The 21,203-nt window shown below is 31.4% G+C and overlaps 1 protein-coding gene across 1 annotated transcript; it reads left to right on the top strand.

Moving 5' to 3' along the window:
• The first annotated feature begins 6,046 nt into the window (after positions 1–6,046).
• Positions 6,047–6,892, top strand: LOC130797131 (zinc finger protein AZF1-like). Its single transcript, XM_057659613.1, has one exon. It carries the CDS (start codon positions 6,047–6,049, stop codon positions 6,890–6,892), a length of 846 nt encoding a protein of 281 aa, XP_057515596.1.
• The last annotated feature ends 14,311 nt before the right edge of the window (positions 6,893–21,203 follow it).

Genomic DNA, 21,203 nt, shown 5'->3' on the forward strand with positions numbered 1-21,203 from the left:
TTCAATTTTTTGTTTGAGTTGCCTGGACCAATTTTCTTAAAGAGTTACAATAACAGCTTTAATAATTAACTTTAGATTAGTATATTAGCTTATAAATTTCTGTTTTTAGATTATTTGTATGAATTTTTTTTTTCAAAAATAGCTTTGAACAAAGATGTTTAATGAAATTAATTATTAAAATTAAATTATAAAATATAAAATGACAAAAAAAAGACATGAAAAATGATACAATGTTTACTTTCATGAGGTTATATACCTTTTCGTACATGTTAGGTATTTAAAAAGCATTTACCATCATTGTTATTATGCAACTTAAAAAAAATTGACGTCAAAACTTTATCCTCAAATATGTTTTAAAGTGTTGTTTTACTAAACAGTAAACACTTTTAAATAAACCAATCAAAAATTCTCAAATAAAACGATTTTATAATGAGACTATTTTTATTAGGCTAGCTCAGTGTATACTTATATTGTTAAAGCGATCACTTAAAATATGTAAATAATTATTTTTTGTAATCCTAAAGTGATCACTTATAAATTACTTACCTACAATCTTAAAGTGACTAATTAGATAAAAGACTAACTGAATGGGTCCATCTCCTAATCAGACCATCTAAAAAAGATTTTAAAAAACTATACTGCATTCATTCCTTCCAATTCTTTTCCTTACTAGTAAGGCAAATGAATGACCCTTTGATTTACCCTCAAAATATAAGATTTTGAAAATAATTATAATGATTTTATTTTAGTTGGTTCAACAAATTAAAAACACTTTTAGGAAACGTAACTTACTATTAAAATACAAAAAAATTCAATCCACTAAATTGAATACATATTAATAAAATAAAATTCCAATTTGAAAAAACATGTTGTGATACTCTTTTAATTGCTAATTAATTTAAAGTATTTTGGGCTTAATGGTCAACTTATATGTATAGATTTTAATTTTTTGCAATGTAATATTAATCAAATTTTTTAATGCTAAATAAACTTAATTATATGAATCAAAAATAACAAATAAGTAATCATAAAATAACTTTTGAATGAACTACATAAAAGGACTATAATCTATATTATACTCCTATATTTTAGATTTCTATTGTACACTGAAAATTTAATTTCAAATATATAACACAAATTTGAAGATTACATCAAAATCACACATCCATTAACATTAGTTTAATGTATGAATATTTAATATTAGTTTCTCCGAAGAAAGGCATACATGTACATACGTACATAACATTTGATACAAGATATCTGATTCTCTTAATAATTATCTTAATACTTACTCTCTTGTGATACGGCTTTAACCGTACATCTTGCTCAAGATTAATAATTTTTTAAAAATATTCTGACATACTAATTTTAAGGTTTAAAAAAATAATTTTAAGACTTAAAAGGTTAATTTTAAAGTTTTTAATATTTACTTTAATGTTTGAGTCATCATTATATTTTAAAGTTGAAATGAGAATTTAATATGCTACAATTGGTCATTGAAGTTTAAAATTAGTTTTTTCTAGTATTATAATTGATTTTTTAAATCTTAAAACTGTCAAATTCCATAACTTAAAATGTCAATTTCAAATCGTTAAAATTGTTGTTTTTAAGTCTTTAAATTGGTCTTTTAACTCTTGAAATTGACATTTTAATTTGTAAAATCGGTAAATAAATATATACAATTAGACCGGTCCAATAAGACACATCACACAAGTAAGACGGTCTCACTCAAGTTTTCGTGTTATCTTAATATGGTATACTCCCTCATTACAACACAAGTATCTCATCTCCTTACTGATTTAGTTATTCACAGCTCACAAATATCTCATTTTCTATTTTAAAAATTTATTATTTGTGGTTCACATTTATTTAGTATCAAAATGATTCATCAACTTTAATGTAGTAAAAACTTTGTTATCATTAGTTAACTCAAAATTATTTATTTTAATGGGATAACCTTCTCAAAATATAAACTCAATTATGGATTTTACTAAAAAAATTTGAGTGTATTACAAATACAAGTTAAAAATGATAGAGTCGTCATTATCATCCTACCCAGTATATCCGGCTCATAGAGAGAATAGTTTAAAGTTAGCCAATATTGAGTTTAATTTGAAAAGATGGAGTAATCACAGCTACTCTTATGAGAGAATTTCTCTCACCATTAGACGATTTCTTAACAAGAAATTTAGATTCTCACAAATACAATTATATGGATAATTCATGTATGAAATGCGCCTCATAGTGTAATTGACCACTTCATAAAACACTTTGTGTTGATATTAATTTATCCTAAATTATATTCATCTACTTACATTTTGAAAGATTTTTGTGGAAAAGTAAAGGAGATGCATGTATACAATGGCAGATTTAGTGTGATATCATTGAGGTCAGTTGACATTCTTTAAATTCAAAATAAAAATCAAATATTACATATAAGTATATCCTAAATGAGTTCATTAATGTATTTCCTTTCACATATGAGACTAGGGATCAAAACCCAGTAGACATGTTTTATTTTAATTTACATCTTATTTTTTTTCTGAATCTGTCAGTACAGTTATATTGAGATGGAAGGAGTAATCAAGTAATATTTTTTTTTTTTTTTGATTTGGAGATAGATAAACTAGAGAAACCTTACAGACAAAGAAAAAAGAGAATTAATCGTTATTAAACATAGTGAGAATCGAGCCTCTATATGTTTTTTATTTTATCCTACTTGATTAAGTGTGAAAATATATTTTCCATGTATTCTTTGAATGGATAGTCTACGCGTATTCTTAGGATACGAATGAAAAAGACAGGAGTATCATTTAATGCAATTAATATAGTAATTAAACAAGTGATTAACACTAATTTGGTGCTGAAATCTTTGTGTATGGTCATTTATTTCCAATTAAGTTAAGTTTATCTCATGAGTCATTCTTAAGTCATTTATGATTATTATTAAATATTTTTATTAACATCATAAAGAACGTATAATTAAATAACGTTACAAATTAAACTAGTAGTTATTTTGGACTTCTCTATATTTTTAACTGAATCACCTGCTTTGAAGCTTATTTCAGTTCAAAAGTCTTCTCTTTAAATAATTAGAAGCGCTTATAATGTGTTAGAGTAAGCTTTTAATTATTAGACTTTGGAAAAAGATTGATGAAAAATGTTAAAGTTGTTTGAAATTAAATTGACTCGATTAATTGAAATTAAGTATGATAAAATCCTATTTGAAAACAATTCATATATGAGAATGAAATAAGACGATCGTCAAGATGTAAAGATATACTGAAAAGCTGAAATTAACTTAATTCGAGAATTATACTCGAAATTTGACTGAAGTCCTGGATGGACATCTTTAAATATTTATGTTGCTATACATTTTTGAAAATTTTTATTTAAAACAGACTCATTGAAAAAAAGTTTTCAATTGAAATAACTAGTCAAATTAAATTAATTAAACCATTATTTTTTATTTAAAATACTAATATTTTAGTTGTTTAACATTTAAGATGTTATTTTTAAATGTTAAACTTCATACTTTAGATGTTAGTATGTTACACCGGCTTTAGAAATCGGGCTCCTTACATATCATACACATGTCTCAGGCCTTCTATAGGAGTTATTTTTTTCTCATCAACACCAGTTGTTGATTTTAATTTTGAAATCACCAATAAAGTTAACCACCTTACCTTATCTTTGAGAGACGTTTTTTAAGCCCAGCCCATTAAAAATTAATGTTTATTTACATTATTCTTAATGTCTACTTACGGTATCCTTTAATGCCTACTCATAATATCTTAAAATGCTTACTTACATCATCTTTAATTTTACTTACAATATTTCAAAAAATATATAATGGATCTGTCCAATTAAAAATAGTCTCTTAAAGAGATCATCTCTCATAAGAATTTGTGTAAAGTTAAACACTTAAATGAATTTACTCCATTTATGAACAAAACAATAATTCATGCAATAAGTTCGTTAATTAATAGTATATGAATGTAAAGTGTAAAATTTAATTACCGCAAGCATATGGTGTAAGTCGAGTTTCAGATGAAATACAAGAAAGTTAGTTTAACAATTTTCACGCCTCTTTACCGATGTCACACCATGAAAGAAATGTACGTAGTTGATTTTTTATATTTTAACTACTAAAAATTATAATCTAATTGGATGTAAGTTATATAATGGGAAGGTGTAAAGTATTGGGAATCACTTAATTTTCATATGGATAACAATTAATACTAATCAAATATCCATAATTTATGTATAAAAAAAAATAATTTATACTTATTAAATTTTCCCATGCTTAATTTTTGCTCGTCCTCGAGCAAAATCAAGGGGAACAATGATATAAAAAGTTAAAACATGGCCGTCTCCAAATATCCAAGATTACTTCTTATGGCTTTCTTCCTAAACTTGGCTCACACACGAATGCAACACAAAAAAGGTGCAAAATTAGTAAAGTAAATGCAAAACTGTACTTATCCCTTCAGTGATGATCTACCCAATTTTCTACACATCGCTATTTCCAGGAGATACAAAAATTATTTTCTCTATTTATATCTCATTCTGCCTAAAAACTTATCTTAGAGTTTTCGCCGCCCTAGTCAGTCATTTTTAACTTTTTCAAGTCTCACTTACTCATCCATTTAATGTCACTCTTTTACCTAAGTTATTCTTTCTAGTTTTAATCTAGTTGAGTTTTTTCTCTTTTCATTTTTTCCCTTTTTCAATGAAGAGCATGTACAAACTTGTATGAATGATGATAAAAAAATTATGCTAGTTATAAATTAATATGACTAATATCACAATACTAATAAATATAATATTAAAGTAATAATATATTAATAAGCCTAATACTACACTAATATGACTAAAATTAAAGCACAAGTCCTATGAAGCCCACTATTTGAACCTTAGTCCATGAAAAACCTGCTAAATAAGGGTTAAAATAAGAAAATTTGAACCATTTAATCAAAAATATAAAAAAAATCTAAAAAATAAACAAGGATTAAACTTATTTCCCGAAGTAAGCAAAAATTTCCTAGACTTGTGGCTTGGTTATGTACACTATTATTAACTACGAACCAAAACAACAGGTAAAAAATAGTCAAATATTGGTTCGCTGTTAGTAACAACGAACAATAAATTATGTCAAAAAAGTCAACATATATGTTCGCTGTTACTAACAGTGAACATGTACTTTGATTTTTTTTGACTTAATTCATTGTTTGTTGTTACTAATAACGAACTGATACAACCTTAAATACACTAGCTGCTCTTTTTTTCCTCATTTCCCTCAATTTCTTAAATCCTAACATTCAAAACCAAGAAAACTCCTTCCAATTTCCACCATTAAAGTAACATCAATCCTTCAATTGTTAACATCATTTTCCAAATTTCTTCTTCTAATTTGTTCTGTCAATTGGCATACATTATTTTGAGGTATTCTTTTTCATTATTTTCCAAATATTCTTAGTTTGATTAAAAGCATGTTCAAGACTTACAAATTAATACTTCTAGGTCATCTTTAGCTATTATGGTAGTATTTCATTAATTTTATTAGTTATTTGTGCAATTTTTTAAAGTATGGTTGTTGATGGTAAATGTGGTTGTGAATTATATTTAAACTTTATATTTTTGTTAAATGTACTTGTATATTTACATGTTCTTGATAATGTTTTGGTTTATATATGCATTTATGTAGAAAATAATTGAATGTAACTTGTTAGAGTAGCATTTTATGCTCTTCTCTTATTAGTTAATTATTACCATCACTCATTCATATATGATTGACTAAATAAAATTTATCGTTATTATTCATATATATTTATATATATACTCCAAAATCTATTTAATTAAGTACAATAATATATATAAGAGTTCCAACATAGTTTCAAGATCAATCATCCCTTAATAATAGTCATTTCCTTTTACTTTCAATTTTGAATTCACTTTCACTCTTTAAATCTTCTTCCCACTCTTTCTTGAATTGTTCATAATTATTATCATTGCTCTCTTTTCTTGAATCTTTAATAAAGAAATCATGGATATTGGAAAAACTAATAATGATGATCATGAGAAGAAGGATAAGAGCTTTGTTTGCGACATTTGTCACCAATCATTTTCAACCGGCCAAGGTCTAGGAGGTCATAGGCGAATACACTTCCTCCCAAACCCAATAATGAAAATCCCAAACCAAAGCCTAGATCTGGCCCGGATTTTTGATGATTGGTACAAGTCGAATCTTACCCATGAAAACAAAGTTGATCAAGAAGTGGGTCTTCAAAGGTGCAAGATTTGTGATCAGAATTTTCCATCTAGGCAAGATTTAGAAGGTCATATGAGGTTACATTATGTTGTTCCTTGTTCGGGCTCTGGTTTGGGTTCAGGTTCAGGTTCGGGTTCGGGTCAAAGTAGCTCACAAACTAATCATGATGATCATGATCATGATGATGAGAAGAAGGATAAGAGGCATGTTTGCAACATTTGTGACCAATCATTTTCATCCGGCCCAGCTCTAGGAGGTCATAAGCGGACACACTTTCTCCCAAACCCAATAATGAAAAACCCAAACCAAACCCTAGATCTGGCCCGGTTTTTTGATGATTTGTACAAGTCGAATCTTACCCATGACAAAGAAGTTCATCAAGAAGTGGGTTTTCATAAGTGCAAGATTTGTGATCAGAATTTTCCATCTGGGCAAGATTTAGAAGGTCATATGAGGTTACATTATGTTGTTCCTCGTTCGGGCTCTGATTCGGGTTCAGGGTCAGGTTCAGGTTCGGGTCAAAGTAGCTCCCAAATGGGTCAAGGTGTTAGAAGTACAATTCATGAATTTGATCTTAATGTACCTGCCGTGGATAAAGCTGAGGATGCATCAGTTGAATGATCTACCATACCATCCTATGTAGTAAATACCGTTGAGTGGCACGATCTGGGGTTAGGTTACAAACTTACATATAATAAACCATATACGAACTCCTTTAAAAGAGGCTCTTGATAATGAAGAATTGCTTTTTTTTTTTTTCTTAAATAAAAAAAATATAGATATTTCTGGGTATTAGTGTAGATTTAGGGCTTTGGGGATTAGTAGTAGTTAGTTCCCTAATTAAATTTGCAATTTTAATGTTTTAGTAATATAAATTTGGTGCATTGTATAAGAAGACTTTTTTAATTGCTCAAGTTGACGGAAAATGATTAAAACTTTTAGCTAATGGACTTTTTGTTTTGAGTTAATCGGTCTCATATATACAAGACTGAGTAATTTGATTATGTTAGCTTTACACCAAACAAAACTTTTTTTTAAATATCTTTTATTTTATTAGATTATATTTTTAGAAAGAATATCAAGAAAACCAAAATCTTTGATTACAATTGTAATATGATTCGAAGTTTCCATATTTATAGGATTAATATGGCATAATTTATAGGATTATAATTTATGTAAGTTTAAGAACGACGATATATTAATGATATTGAATTGGATAGACACTAATTGACTATTTATAAGAAATTACTACAAATCAAAAGTTTTCTTGTATTTTATAAAATAGCTGAAGCAATAAATAACTATAGCAGTACAATTGCAGCTTTCAGATATTTAAGTATTTAATAAGTTGTGTAAATTAAAATTGTTTGGTAAATGTAATTGTTATAGTATTTGTTGGAGTATATTGTGCAGAAATATTTATAGACAATCTTAAATAGCTATATTTGAATTCAAAATGCTATAAATTGTAATATTCTAGATTTAACTACAATTAGCACTAAACGCTTCTTAAGCTAGTATCATACCGAATGACATTTTTGTGAGATATGGTGACTCAATAATCACAATATGGTTGTATGAAAGTTGATATATGTGATTTGGATGTTTGAGATGATATATGGTTATTATGGTGAATGTTGGTAGTTGGGAAATCTTTTTTGATGCCTCTGATGCTCACTTGACTACCTTGCTTAACCTAAGCTGGTCGCTTGACCGGTCGAGCAAGAGATCAGAAACTTACCTACATTTTGATCTCTCGCTCAGCCATAATAAATCGCTCGACTAGTCTTGCAGATGTTCGCGGGATTATGTTTTAATTTGATAAATTCAAAACAGTTCAAAACTTGCTCATATTCATTTCTTTTGGTTCCAAAACCTATATATATAAGGTTGTTGTATATCTCTTGTACGTATAATGTAAGATCGTTTGATCATCTAGTAATTGGGAATTGAGTTGGTCACATTCAAATTCTTAGGTTTAGTGAGAGGTTTATAGGGTTTTTATTCTCTTCTCTCATCTTGTACAATTTTAAGGGGGATTCTCAACATAAAGTGGATTATAGTTTGTAATCAATAATCAAGAGCAATAATATTTATTCAATTGTTAAGGGTGGAGTTTTATAGTCTAATATCACATTGATATTAGGATTTTCTCTACCTCCCAAATCTTGTATTGTTTTCTTTGTTTTACAATTTCTATTTTTGATTTTTGTTGTGTTTTTTCTTGATTTTATTTGGATCAAACTCTAACAATTTTTTTAAAAGTAACATTTTAGCCTACTTAAACAACTAATATCTTATCTACTTAAACTGTTTAGCAGAATACACGCTTTAAATACTTTTTAACATTTTTCATATTTTTAATTGGAGTAGCATTTTATGCTTGTCTTTTTTTTTTTTTTTTTAATAATACTGATTCATTAATAAAAAGCTATATAAAATCAACATTAGAGATAAAAATTAACAAGTGTATAACAATTTTAACCAAATATAATCATCATTCATTCATATATAATTGACTAAATAAATTTATCGTTATTATTCATATATGCTCCAAAATCAATTTAATTAAGTACAATAATGTGTATAAGAGTTCCAACTTAGTTTCAAGATCAATCATCCCTTAGAAATATTCATTTCCTTTTATTACTTTCAATTTTGAATTCACTTTCACTCTCTCAAATCTTCTTCCCACTCTCTTTTTTGAATTGATCACAATCATCATAGTTCTCTTTCTTGAATCTTTAATAAAGAAATCATGGATATTGAAAAAACTAATCATGATGATCATGATCATGATGATGATAAGAAGAAGGATAAGAGGTATGTTTGCAACATTTGTGACCAATCATTTTCATCCGGCCAAGCTCTAGGAGGTCATAAGCGAGTACACTCCGCAAAAAAGAATAACCCAAACCAAACCCTAAATGAGACCCATATGATTGTTTCGGGTTCAAATACGGATCAAAATAGTTCGCAAACCGAACAGGGTGGTATACGTATTGTTAATGCACCTCCCATGGAAGAAGTTGTTCGTAGTGAAGACATTTATTATGATGAAATCATCAAGAAGATAAGGAAAAATACTGAGGGATTAGAAAAGTATGATGATGATGAAATTTATTATTTACAAGAAGAATTTGGGCTAACAATACCTCCTTATAAGCCTTGTTTTCTAAATAAGGAAAGGAAGTTAAACTTAGATGATCCGATTTTAAAACAAGCCCTAAATTTGACCCAAGTTGTTGATTCTGATTCAAATTCGGGTTCATCTACAGATACGTATACAACTTCATCATCGAGTCAAAGTAGCTCGGAGATCGATCAGGACGGTATTTTAGTATTTCCCATCAAACGAGTGACTATAAATGTTACAATTGTTTGGAAATTTTAATAAAACATTTACAACCATATATTGATTTTAGGGTTGAATTTTTATCATCAGATACACATTAATCAATGCAATTCATTTTATTTTTAGTATATGTGGTCTAAGGGATCGGATATGGATATCATTTTACTAGTCCTTATATTTTATGAATATGTATATATTAATTTTTAATAATGGGCAAATATAAATTTGTATTTGGGTGAATAATTCAGCTCGTCTTGTATGAGACCGTCTCACTATGAGACGGGCCCATATAATTAGTTCATTTCTTTAATTGATTATTTTAGGATCGTAAGTGATCGTTTTAATTAGGGGATAAGTAATTACTCTAAGATTATAAAAATATTTTAAAATTGTAAGTGATCACTTTAACGTTATAAATAATCATTTTAAGACAAAAAATGTATGTTGGGCCAGCCCAATAAAAATAGTTTTATCGAGACCGTCTCACTGAAAAAGGAAATGATGCAAAATATGTTAAATAAGTGTTAATAGAAATTTTTAGGAGAGTTGTTAGTGAAATAACAAGGTTGTTAATAAATAACCTTAAAACTAGGAAGTTTGTTAATATTAGATTTAGTATTAGGAATTAATATAAATATATCCTTAAAACTAGGAAATTTGTTAATGTCTGATTTAGGGTTAGATTTAGGGTTAATGATTCATCGTAAAGAAAAATAATAAACATAGAAAATTAAACCTAAAACTACTATCATAAAACTTTCTATACATAACTCACAATTGATCACAATCATAGTTCTGTTTCTTGAATCTTAATTAAAGAAAGGGAAGTAGGGTTAAAAAAAATATGGATATGGGAAAAACTAATCATGATGATCATGATCATAATTATGATGATCATGATGATGATGATGTGAAGAAGGCTAAGTGGGTTTGCATTATTTGTGACAAATCATTTTCAACCGCCCAAGGTCTAGGAGGTCATATGGGACACCACTCCGGAAAAAAGAATTCAAGCAATGTAATAATCTTAGATTATCTGAACCCAAATCAAACCCTAAATGAGACCCAGATAATTGTTTCGGGTTCATATACGGGTCAAAGTAGCTCGCAAACCGGACAAAGTGGTAGACGTATTGTTAATGCACCTCCCATGGGAGAAGTTGTTCGTAGTGAAGATATTTATTATGATAAAATCTTCAAAAAGATACGGGAAATTACTAAGGGCTTAGAAACTTATGATGATGATGAAATATATTATTTACAAGACGAATTAGGGCTTATAATACCTCCTTTTATGCCTTGTTTTTTAACTATTAAAAGGAAGTTAAACTTAGATGATGAGAATTTAAAACAAGCCCTAAATCTGTCATAAGTTGTTGTTTCTCGTTCGAGTTTGGGTTTATTTTCAAGTGCGAATATAAGTTTATTATCGATTTAAAGTAGCTCATAAACCAATCAGCTGGCGGTAGAGGTATTTTATTACCTCCCATCTTAGAAAAAAATGTGTAACGTACAACATGCATACAGTTGATCTATGTATGTGTTGCTTTAATTTTTTGGAATTTTAAATAAAACATTAAATACAGGAATTTATAAGATTGATTATTTATTTTAGAGTTGAAATTCTGTCATTCGATACACATCAATTAATGCTATTCATTTTTGTTTTAGTATATGTTGATCCAAGGGATATGAATATCTTTTTACTAGTCCTTATATTTTATGAATCGCATATTTGTGTGAGTGACAGTTTTACTGTAAGTTACTTTTTATACATAGACTAAATAGCCAAATTAATACAATTATTATCATATCAACTTTGCTTATGATTTGCCTGTGCTTAGTTATTTTTGCCTTCTAAAGTTAAATTATGCTAGCTCAATCTATTATCAGTTTGTCTTGTATGAGATCATATCTCATATAATTAGCTCATTTCTTTAATTATTCACTTTAAAATTGTTAGTGATTACTAGACTAAATATACATATGCTGATATGCGAGTCCAATAGATATAGTCTCAACATAAGACCATCTCATTTAACAATTCAATAAATTTTGTATGAGACTGTCTCACCATGAGATGAATCTATACACGCAACACAAATCATTTAGAGAAAATTAACTAATTTAACTAAAATAGTGAAGGTTTATGTATGACAATACGGTCTGAGATTGTGTTGGTTAATTCACTGAAAAAATGCGCCCTACTTTTTCTTGAATTTGACCTTTTTTATGGAGTCGTACTATGTAGTGTGTTGTGCGACAGCGGAAGAAAAGATCAAAAATAATAATGAAGCAATAAAGATTCAAACAAACAATAAGGAAAATCACACTGAGAAATTAATGTGGTTCACTATCAACGTGATAGCTACATCCACCGGCACCGAGAATAAACTTTTCACTATAAACCGGGAGATTACAAGATGAACACGAGAAACCACAACAATGGCTCTCCAAGCTTTTTCTCTCTTAGTTTTCCTCACTTTGTGTTTTGCATTGCATCCTATGCTCTAATTCTAATAACATGGGGCCTTTATATAGTATATCTCATAATAAAAAGAAATTAGGGTTATGAAAATATAAAAGAAACTGTCAAAAACTAAGAGTAACCGGCCAAAAACGTGCCAAAACTAACTTCCCGCGAAAATCGCAGTGCTTCGCACCCCGCGTAAAACTCCGCGGCCCGCGCACAACCTTCTGTCTGGCGACCTGCGTTATCCATTTCCCAAATCTTCATCCCATATAATGACTTGTTCAATCACTATATTTCAACATAGTGGTTATTAATAATAAAACTTTCTTTTAATATAAAAAATGTCACTGTGGAAAAATAATCAAAATAAGCAAAATAACCATCTTAGCATGGGGTATATATACGTATATTAGATATAGCAACAACAACTGTTTAGAGTAGTAAATCCGAATTGAATTGCTTTTGGACAAAAAAAGTCAAAATCTACTTGCAAAAATTATTATTTTTTAGAAATTATTATAAGAATTTTTTTTCAAAAAACACAATTAAATTATCGTCTAAAATTACCCTGGAATATTATTATCTTTGTCATGCATTACAAAAGCCAATTTTTTTAGGTAGTTTTTGACGAATCAAAGGTTATTTTTTGGACCTATTTAGCAAAACAGCATAGCAGCGTGAGTATATGTTTACATTTTATAAAGTAGTTGCAGTTGTTGGTAGTTGTAGTAGTATAATTGCAGCTATTAAATAGTATTTAAATGTCTAATTAGTTGTGTAAATTAAAACTATTATGTTAAGCTACCCTAACACTGCCCCTACAGCATAGTCACTAACATCACACATCAACTTAAAGGGCAAGTTCCAATGAGGAGGTTGGATCACTGGTGTTGTTATAAGTGTCTGTTTCAATTTCTCAAAAGCAACCAAACAATCATCAGAAAATACAAAGGGTAAATTATTAGCCAAAAGCTCAGTCAAAGGTCGGGAAATCTTAGAAAAGTCCGGTATGAACCTCCTATAAAAATCTGCATGCCCAAGAAAACTGCAGATTCCCTTCAAATTAACTGGAGGGGGTAGTTTCTCGATAACCTTGACTTTAGCCTTATCGAGTTCAATACCTCTACTAGACACCAAATGACCCAAGACTATACCCTGTTGTACCATAAAATCGCACTTTTTCCAGTTTAGAACCAAGTTGACTTCCTCGCACCTAGCAAATACTTTCTCTAGATTAGCTAAGCAATCATCGAAAGAGTTGTTATATATGGAGAAGTCGTCCATAAAAACTTCCATGTAATGCTCAATGTACTTAGAAAATATGCTTATCGTGCAGCGCTAGAAGGTAGCAGGAGCATTACATAATCCAAATGGCATCCCCCGATAAGCAAAGGTACCATAAGGACATGTGAAGGTAGTCTTCTCCTTATCATCTCGATGAACAGAGATCTGGAAGAATCCAGAGTATCCAACCAGATAACAAAAGTAGGAATGCTTTGCCAACTTTTCCAACATTTGGTCTATGAAGGGAATAGGGTAATGGTTTTTTTGGATGGCTTTGTTTAACTTCCTGTAATCAATACACATACGCCACCATGTGACTGTTCTAGTTGGGATCAATTCATTTTTCTCATTTTCAACAACAATCACACCTCCCTTTTTAGGAATAACCTGTACTGGAGATACCCACTTACTATCGGAGATAGGGTAGATGATCCCAACATTTACAACTTAAGAACTTCCTTTTGCACAACCTTCTTTATATTGGGATTGAGTCTCCTCTGTCCGTCTATGGAAGGAGTGGCATCAGGATCCACATTGATGCTGCAAGTGACAATAAACGGACTAGTACCCTTAATATCGTTAATTGTGTACCCCAATGGCTTTTCGATGTTTTTTAACCAAACTGACCAATCGGTCCAAAACACTTCCATTGAGTTCACTACTGACCATAATAAGGTATGTAGAATCATCACCAACAAAAGCATACTCCAAATGAGAGGGAAGGGATTTCATTTCTACCTGAGGAGGTGTGGAACTCTCCTTCATATCCTTCTTCTCCTGCTCAAACTCAGTAACCTGCAAAACATCATTAGACAAAACACAATCATGATCATCTTGATCCTCTTAAGGATCTTCCCAGCCCATTATCTCTGTAGGACCACCTCCAACTCCTTCAAGATAGGATTGTAGGGAATCAATCTCATGGGCTTCATCAGGATCATCAAACACATTATCGGCAAACTCAAGCTGGCATATAGATTCACTAGGGATTGGGGACTTCAAAGCATCATGTATAGAAAATTCTACTCTATCCTCCCCCACACTCATCACTAACTTACCCTTAGCTACATCAATCAAGGTGCTAGTTTTCGCTAGGTAAGGTCTACCTACAATGATGGCAGTCTTAACATCCTCGGGTATGTCCATAATGACAAAGTCATAAGGTACGGTCAGCTTACCCACACTCAGGTCAACATCATACAAAATACCCTTAGGATAAACCATGCGGTGATCAGCAAGCTGCAAGGTCATCCTGGTAGGGGACAACTCATTAACATGGCTAAGTCTCTTATGCATGAAATACAGCATCAGACTGACACTAGCATCTAGGTCACACAAAGCCCTATCCATTGTAAGGTTTCTAATTGTGATAGGTATATTGAAACTACCAGGATCCTTCAACTTAGGAGGCATATCACCAATCATGAAAGCATTCACATTCACCTCCGTGGACACCTGAATCACATTATCAAGTTTCTTACTCTGGGACATAATGGACTTAAGAAAATTGGGAAATGCAGGAATCTTAGAAATTGCATCTAAAAAAGGGATTTCTATAGACACATCTTTTAAAAGCTTTAAAAATTTTCCATATTTCTTCTCTAATTTAGCTTGTTTCAATTTTTTAGGGAAAGGCACATGCTTAATTAGAAGGTCTGTGACTCTAGACTTAGACTTGACATTACCATCATCATTCACAACAGTCTTACCATCTACCTCATCAGCATTAGAATCAGGGTCTACATAAATACTACCTGTCGGTGTCACCTCTTTTAGGGGAGGATCATCCAATTGCTTATCATTCCTTGTTGTCACAGCATTCATCTAGCCAGGCTCCTTGCCTTTGTGTTCAGGCTGGCTAGAAAATTGGTTAGGAGCACGCATATTCTGTTATTGAGACAACTGTGTTACCTGAGTCTCTAGCTTCTTCGTATGTGCGCTACTAGACTGTATGTGTGCCTGCACTATAACTCTGAGCCCTGTAATCTGTGACTCCACATTGGATGGTGGTTGGTAGTGGTGTTGTGGAGGTAGGTGGTTTGACTGTTTGGGTCTTTGGTTAAACCCTAGTGGATTGTGCGGTTCTTGGTATGGTGGTGGGTTCAACACATTGGTGCTCTTGTATGAGAAAAGCGAGTGATTCTTAGTGCCTGCATTGTAAGTGTTAGAAAAAGGATCGTTCACTGGCCTACTATACAAAGCATTTGCCTCCTCATAAACGTTGGGGCATGTGCTTGAACAATGACTAGGAACACCGTAGGTATCGCACATAGAAACATTATTAATTGAAGATCCAAAAGCACTACTCACCATACTTACCTTGGCCATCTGTTCTGATAGAGCGGCTATTTGTTTTGTGAGAGCCTTGATGGCCTCACTATCTGTAGTGTCCCTGTGCGATGCTTGTTCCCTCTTATTACCCCAATAAAAACTATTCTTGGCCATGGTCTCAAAGAGTCTCAAGACCTCTTCGGGCGACTTAGAATCTATGTCAGCATTACATGCTGCATTGACCGAGGACTTGTGCTCATCAAGCAACCCTACATAAAAGTATTAAGCGAGCAACCAATCTGAGATTTGGTGATGAGGGCAACTCAACAGGAGGTCCTTGAACCTCTTCCAAGCCTCGTGGAATGACTCAAACAGTTGCTGCTTAAATGTTTGTAGTTGGGTCCTTATCTACGATGTTTTCTTGGGAGGATAGAACTTGGCTACAAAAGCATTAGCCAGTTCTTCCCAGGTTCGATAGATAACTGCAGGTTCAGACTTTAACCAGACTTTAGCCTTATCCCTCAAACTGAAAGGGAAAAGCCTTGGCCGAACTATATGTTCACTTAGATCTTTTTGGGTTATCGTATCACACCTCTCTACAAAGTCAGCAATATGATCATGGGGACAATCTGAAGGGTGTCCTTCGAACTGATTCTGTTCAATCATCTGAATGAGATGAGGTTTCAGCTCGAAGTTCTCCACACCAAAATTCGGTTTAATGATGCAAGGAATGGAACTTAGGGTGAGTGAAGGCGCACCCATGCGGTCAAAGTTATTATCATTGTTCTAAGCCATTCTTACTTGTCTTACCTCCTCTTGTCTTGCTCGCCTTCTGTTTGCGTTTAGTCTGCGAGCTGTGGCTTCGATTTTAGGATCAAAATATTCAAAAGACCGAGAACTCCTGCTCATTCAACAACAAACAAGGGCAAATGTAAGATCTAGGGGACGGGGTAGACAAGAAAAAGCAATATACTCAACAAAAACCAACAAATCAATTGTCCGTCGCTTTCCCGACAACGTCGCCAAAAACTTGATGTGCAAATTTTACTTAACCGCAAGTGCACAGTGTACGTGTAGTCGCGAGTCGAACACAAGGGAGCTAGAACAAGAAATTTGCTATTTTAGATTAATTATATTGCTCAAGAAGAAAAATGTTTGGTTGGTTGTTTTCTAACAAACTACAAATGCAATAAGAAATGTGGATTAAAGCTATATGGTGAAGAGATCTCAGGTGTCGGGAATCCCCTAAAGTCTTGTATGATCAAATTCTCATTAGTGTCTATGAAATGTCGGATTAATTACGTGGTTAAACATGATCTTGTTAATCTCAAACTCTCAACTCTGTTGATTAACTATTAGATTTAGGCCCTACTAATTCAATTCTCACACGCTAGTTTTATTGAATGAATTAATAAGAACTTAACTAAAATTTACCTTAATGCAAAGTCGATGCCAATCTCACGCGCTAATTCTATTGACTAGTCTGACAAAGCATATTTAATTTTGAGTTATTAGCACAATTTAACCACTTTAATCCTAATTTCGTAGACACATTCAAAAATCAAATCATACTTGACTTATAGGTTCAAACCCTAACCCTAGAAAATGAATCTACTCACTAATCATGGTAAAAGCAATAAAAACAAACCCTAGGATGATACTAGACATGACTAAGAATGAAATTAATGACAAATTCAAGAAAAACAATAATTGAATACCAAAGAACACAACAACTGATTCAAAGAACAATAAATGAAGAATAAACTAATTTTTATTGAAGAAAGATTAATGACAAAAATTAAAGTTCACTGAAGGAAGATTAAAACTAATACAAGGAAATAAAGACTAAGAAAATTAAATACTAGAGAAAACTTACAATGCTTGAAGGAAGATTAATGATGAACTTCATGAAAAACTAAATTAAAAACTGAAATTCAATGTAAAACTAATGGAAATGAGTAATTAAGTCTAAAGGAAGGAAGAAGAAGAGAGGAAACCCTAATCAGTCATTAGGGGTCTATTTATACTAATGTGACCAATTAACCTAAAACCTAATGAAAAAGGCTGAAAAATAATAAATCGAGCTTGGAATACGAAAACATCGATTGGGCTTTCAATAACACGTGTCCACCGCCGACTCGGCTGTAGCTTCTAAAAAATATGAGTTTTGGTTAGTGTTCACCGCCGAGTCAGCGGTACCTCTTCTTGCCTCAACGCCGAGTCAGCAGTCGTCTTTTCTCACCCACAGCTGAGTCGACTTTTGTCATTGGAAATTGCATTACTTTTCTTTCATTGCCGCAGAGTCGTCGAGCCTTAGAGCATGCCTCAGCCGACTCGGCTTTTGTGCTCTGGAGGGAAATACATAGAAAACTTGGCCTTTTGATCTTTTGCTCCATATGGCTTGATGCTATAGATGGTTTGATTTGATCTTTGAGTCCTGTAAACATGATTATCCACAAAAACCCACAAAAACGACTCAAATATGTCATGATTCACTTATTTAACCACAAATTAGTCGTGGAGTACCGAGATGGAGCAAACACACCTAAAACGCCACTAAATACCCAAAAGGAGCATATAAATGATAATAATAAGTGAAAATAATTACACTTATCAAGGTGTTGTTTAATGTATTGCTCTATAAATAGAGGATGCATGCCAAGGGACAATCCATACAATTTCCATATCTTTTCTGATTTCCCTTGTAAGAATTCTCTTATTCTTGTTCTTCCTTACATGAGATAATATTGAGAGAGTAATTAACTCTCAATATCATCAAAGCCTTTAGTCCATCACAACACTTGTATTTACTATTGCAATTTCCTTCATGCTAGGAATTTGTTATGTAGATTGTATCTCATTGTGAATTTCATCATTATCCCAAGCACCTTTGAGAGAGAAATATCACAATAGGAAAGTGTATGAACGCCTTTTATTCATATCAAATCTCTGAGAAAATTTCTTAATTGTCGCAACCATATCATCGTTGTTACTCCGGTGAGTCAAGAAAAGTTCGGTGCCGTAAACAAAAAATTATAAATAGTATAATTTATCTTGTAACACATTTGTATTACATTATTATTGTAATAGAACACATGATTCTTTAGATACTTTTTAAAAAAATTTCTTAGCATTTTATGCTCTTCTGTTATTAATTAATTATTACCATCATTCATTCATATATTTTATTGACTAAATAAATTTATCGTTATTATTCATATATACTCCAAAATCTATTTGATTAAGTACAATAATATATATGAGTTCCAACGTAGTTTTAAGATCAATCATCCCTTAATAATATCCATTTCCTTTTACTTTCAATTTTGAATATACTTTCACTCTCTCAAATCTTCTTCCCACTCTGTTTCTTGAATTGATCAAAATTATTATCATAGTTCTCTTTATTGAATCTTTAATAAAGAAATCATGCATATTAGAAAAACTAATGATGATGATCATGAGAAGAAGGATAAGAGGTTTGTTTGCGACATTTGTGACCAATCATTTTCAAGCGGCCAAGCTCTAGGCGTAACACCCCGGCCTCTCGGACTACCGGTAACTACTTATGGAGACGGTAGACTGGCCTCACAGACCAACATAAGTCTTTCCTGCGCATTTTGACCTCACTCGTGCACACCCTGGAAAACTTCCCAGGAGATTACCCTTCCTAAGATTACTTGACACTAAGCACGCTTAACTATGAAGTATTTAGCAAATGGGCTTCTTACAAAAAAAGATACACCTTATTTATATGAGTAGTCTATCAATTCTTTTTCAAACTAAATCTGGGGTATACACTAGGAGGTCATAAGCGAGTACACTTCGCAAAAAAGAAAAACCCAATGCAAACCCTAAATGAGACCCATATGATTGTTACGGGTTCAAATTCGAATCAGAGTAGCTCCCAAACCGAACAGGATGATATACGAATTGTTAATCCACCTCCCATGGAAGAAGTTGTTCGTAGTGAAGATATTTATTATGATGAAATCTTCAAAAAGATAAGGCAAAATACTGAGGGATTAGAAAAGTATGATGATGATGAGATTTATATTTACTGGAAGAATTAGGGTTAACAATAACTTTTTATAAGCCTTGTTTTTTAAATAAGGAAAGGATGTTAAACTTAGATGATCAGAATTTAAAACAAGTCCTAAATTAGACTCAAGTTGTTGTTTCTGATCCAATTTGGGTTCATTTTCAGGTGCAAATACAACTTAGCGAGTTAAAGTAGCTATCCAAATCAATTAGGGTGGTATATGCAATTTATTTTATTTAAATTTGAAATTAAATTTTTGTTAAAAACTCTTTCCCTATATTTTATATTTTAGGAACAATACCGTAGAACTTATGGTTATTTTTGATGTTCAAAGTTTAAATTCTTTTAAATTAACAACGGACGTACTTTAATTTTAAGTTAGGTTTGAATTTGAATTATTGTTGTTATTGTTGTTGTTTGTTGCAGGTGTTTGAAATTTAAGCTTATTAAATTCTTGACCGTTCAAATTATTCCTTGAAGATATCTATTTATATGAGTTTCATAATGAGTGAAAAATGGTACATCAATTCTTCCTATGAATAAAATTGGACTGCGATTTTTATGTTTAAGTATATTGTGACTTAGATCGAGCAGTATGTTTTGAAACTAAGTTGTATCATTTTATTTAAAGCTACATTCCCTAGTTAAGTAGCTCGCAAAACGATTAGGGCATAGATATGGGCTAGTTCAATAGAAATAATCTCACCATAAAACTGTTTTATTTAAAAATTTGTGTTTTACTCGCTTTGTGATTGTTAACTATGCTCTCTCAATTATGTACTCTACATTCCTTGTTAAAATAGAACCAAACTAATTCTTCTTGAAGGCCCATTTAAGGCCCGCAACCACTCATATGAAGCCCACTCTTTAAACCTTAGTCCGTCAAAAACCTGCTAAATAGGGGGTTAGAATAAGGGCCCAATAAAACTACTTAACTAATTTGTTCAAATTTCTTTTCTTTTAAATTTGTGATCCAAACAAGAAAATTGTATAGGTTTTCTTCTTTTGGGTTATTAAGTTGATTTTTGATTAGATGTTTTGGGTCGATTTAGAAGTGGATTTTGTGTCTATTTTGGTTTTTTTATAATTGTAAATACATTAATAAATCGGATCAAATCGAATTCGATTACAAAGTCAGGTAGACATCGAATAATTAAGTCTGTTTTTGGCATTTCAACCTTCAAGTCTCTATATTTTCTACGCTTTCAATTCTTTCAATTCAAACAAAGTTTAAAAAAGTTAATGATATAATCCGTTTTCAAATAAGGGATAATGCATAAATAATACTATTATTTCCGTAATAAAACTAAGAAGTGCAAAACACTCTTATAATACTTGAAGATAAAGCGTTATAAAAGTCATTTGTCAACGATCCAAAATGCGACGTAATCCTTCCTCAGAAGTAACTACAATTCCTGCACCACAACATGTTAGCCTTGTCCGGGAATGATCTCCTAAAAGCTCCTCTGACGTTCAAGTCAGTTGTGAAGACATAAATCAAGAAAAG

Source organism: Amaranthus tricolor, chromosome 12 (assembly GCF_026212465.1).
Source record: "Amaranthus tricolor cultivar Red isolate AtriRed21 chromosome 12, ASM2621246v1, whole genome shotgun sequence".
In the NCBI taxonomy this organism is placed as follows: Eukaryota; Viridiplantae; Streptophyta; class Magnoliopsida; order Caryophyllales; family Amaranthaceae; genus Amaranthus; species Amaranthus tricolor.

Excerpts from the sequence above, each read along its gene's own strand:
- LOC130797131 (XM_057659613.1), top strand. The coding sequence starts at position 6,047 with ATGGATATTGGAAAAACTAATAATGATGATCATGAGAAGAAGGATAAG.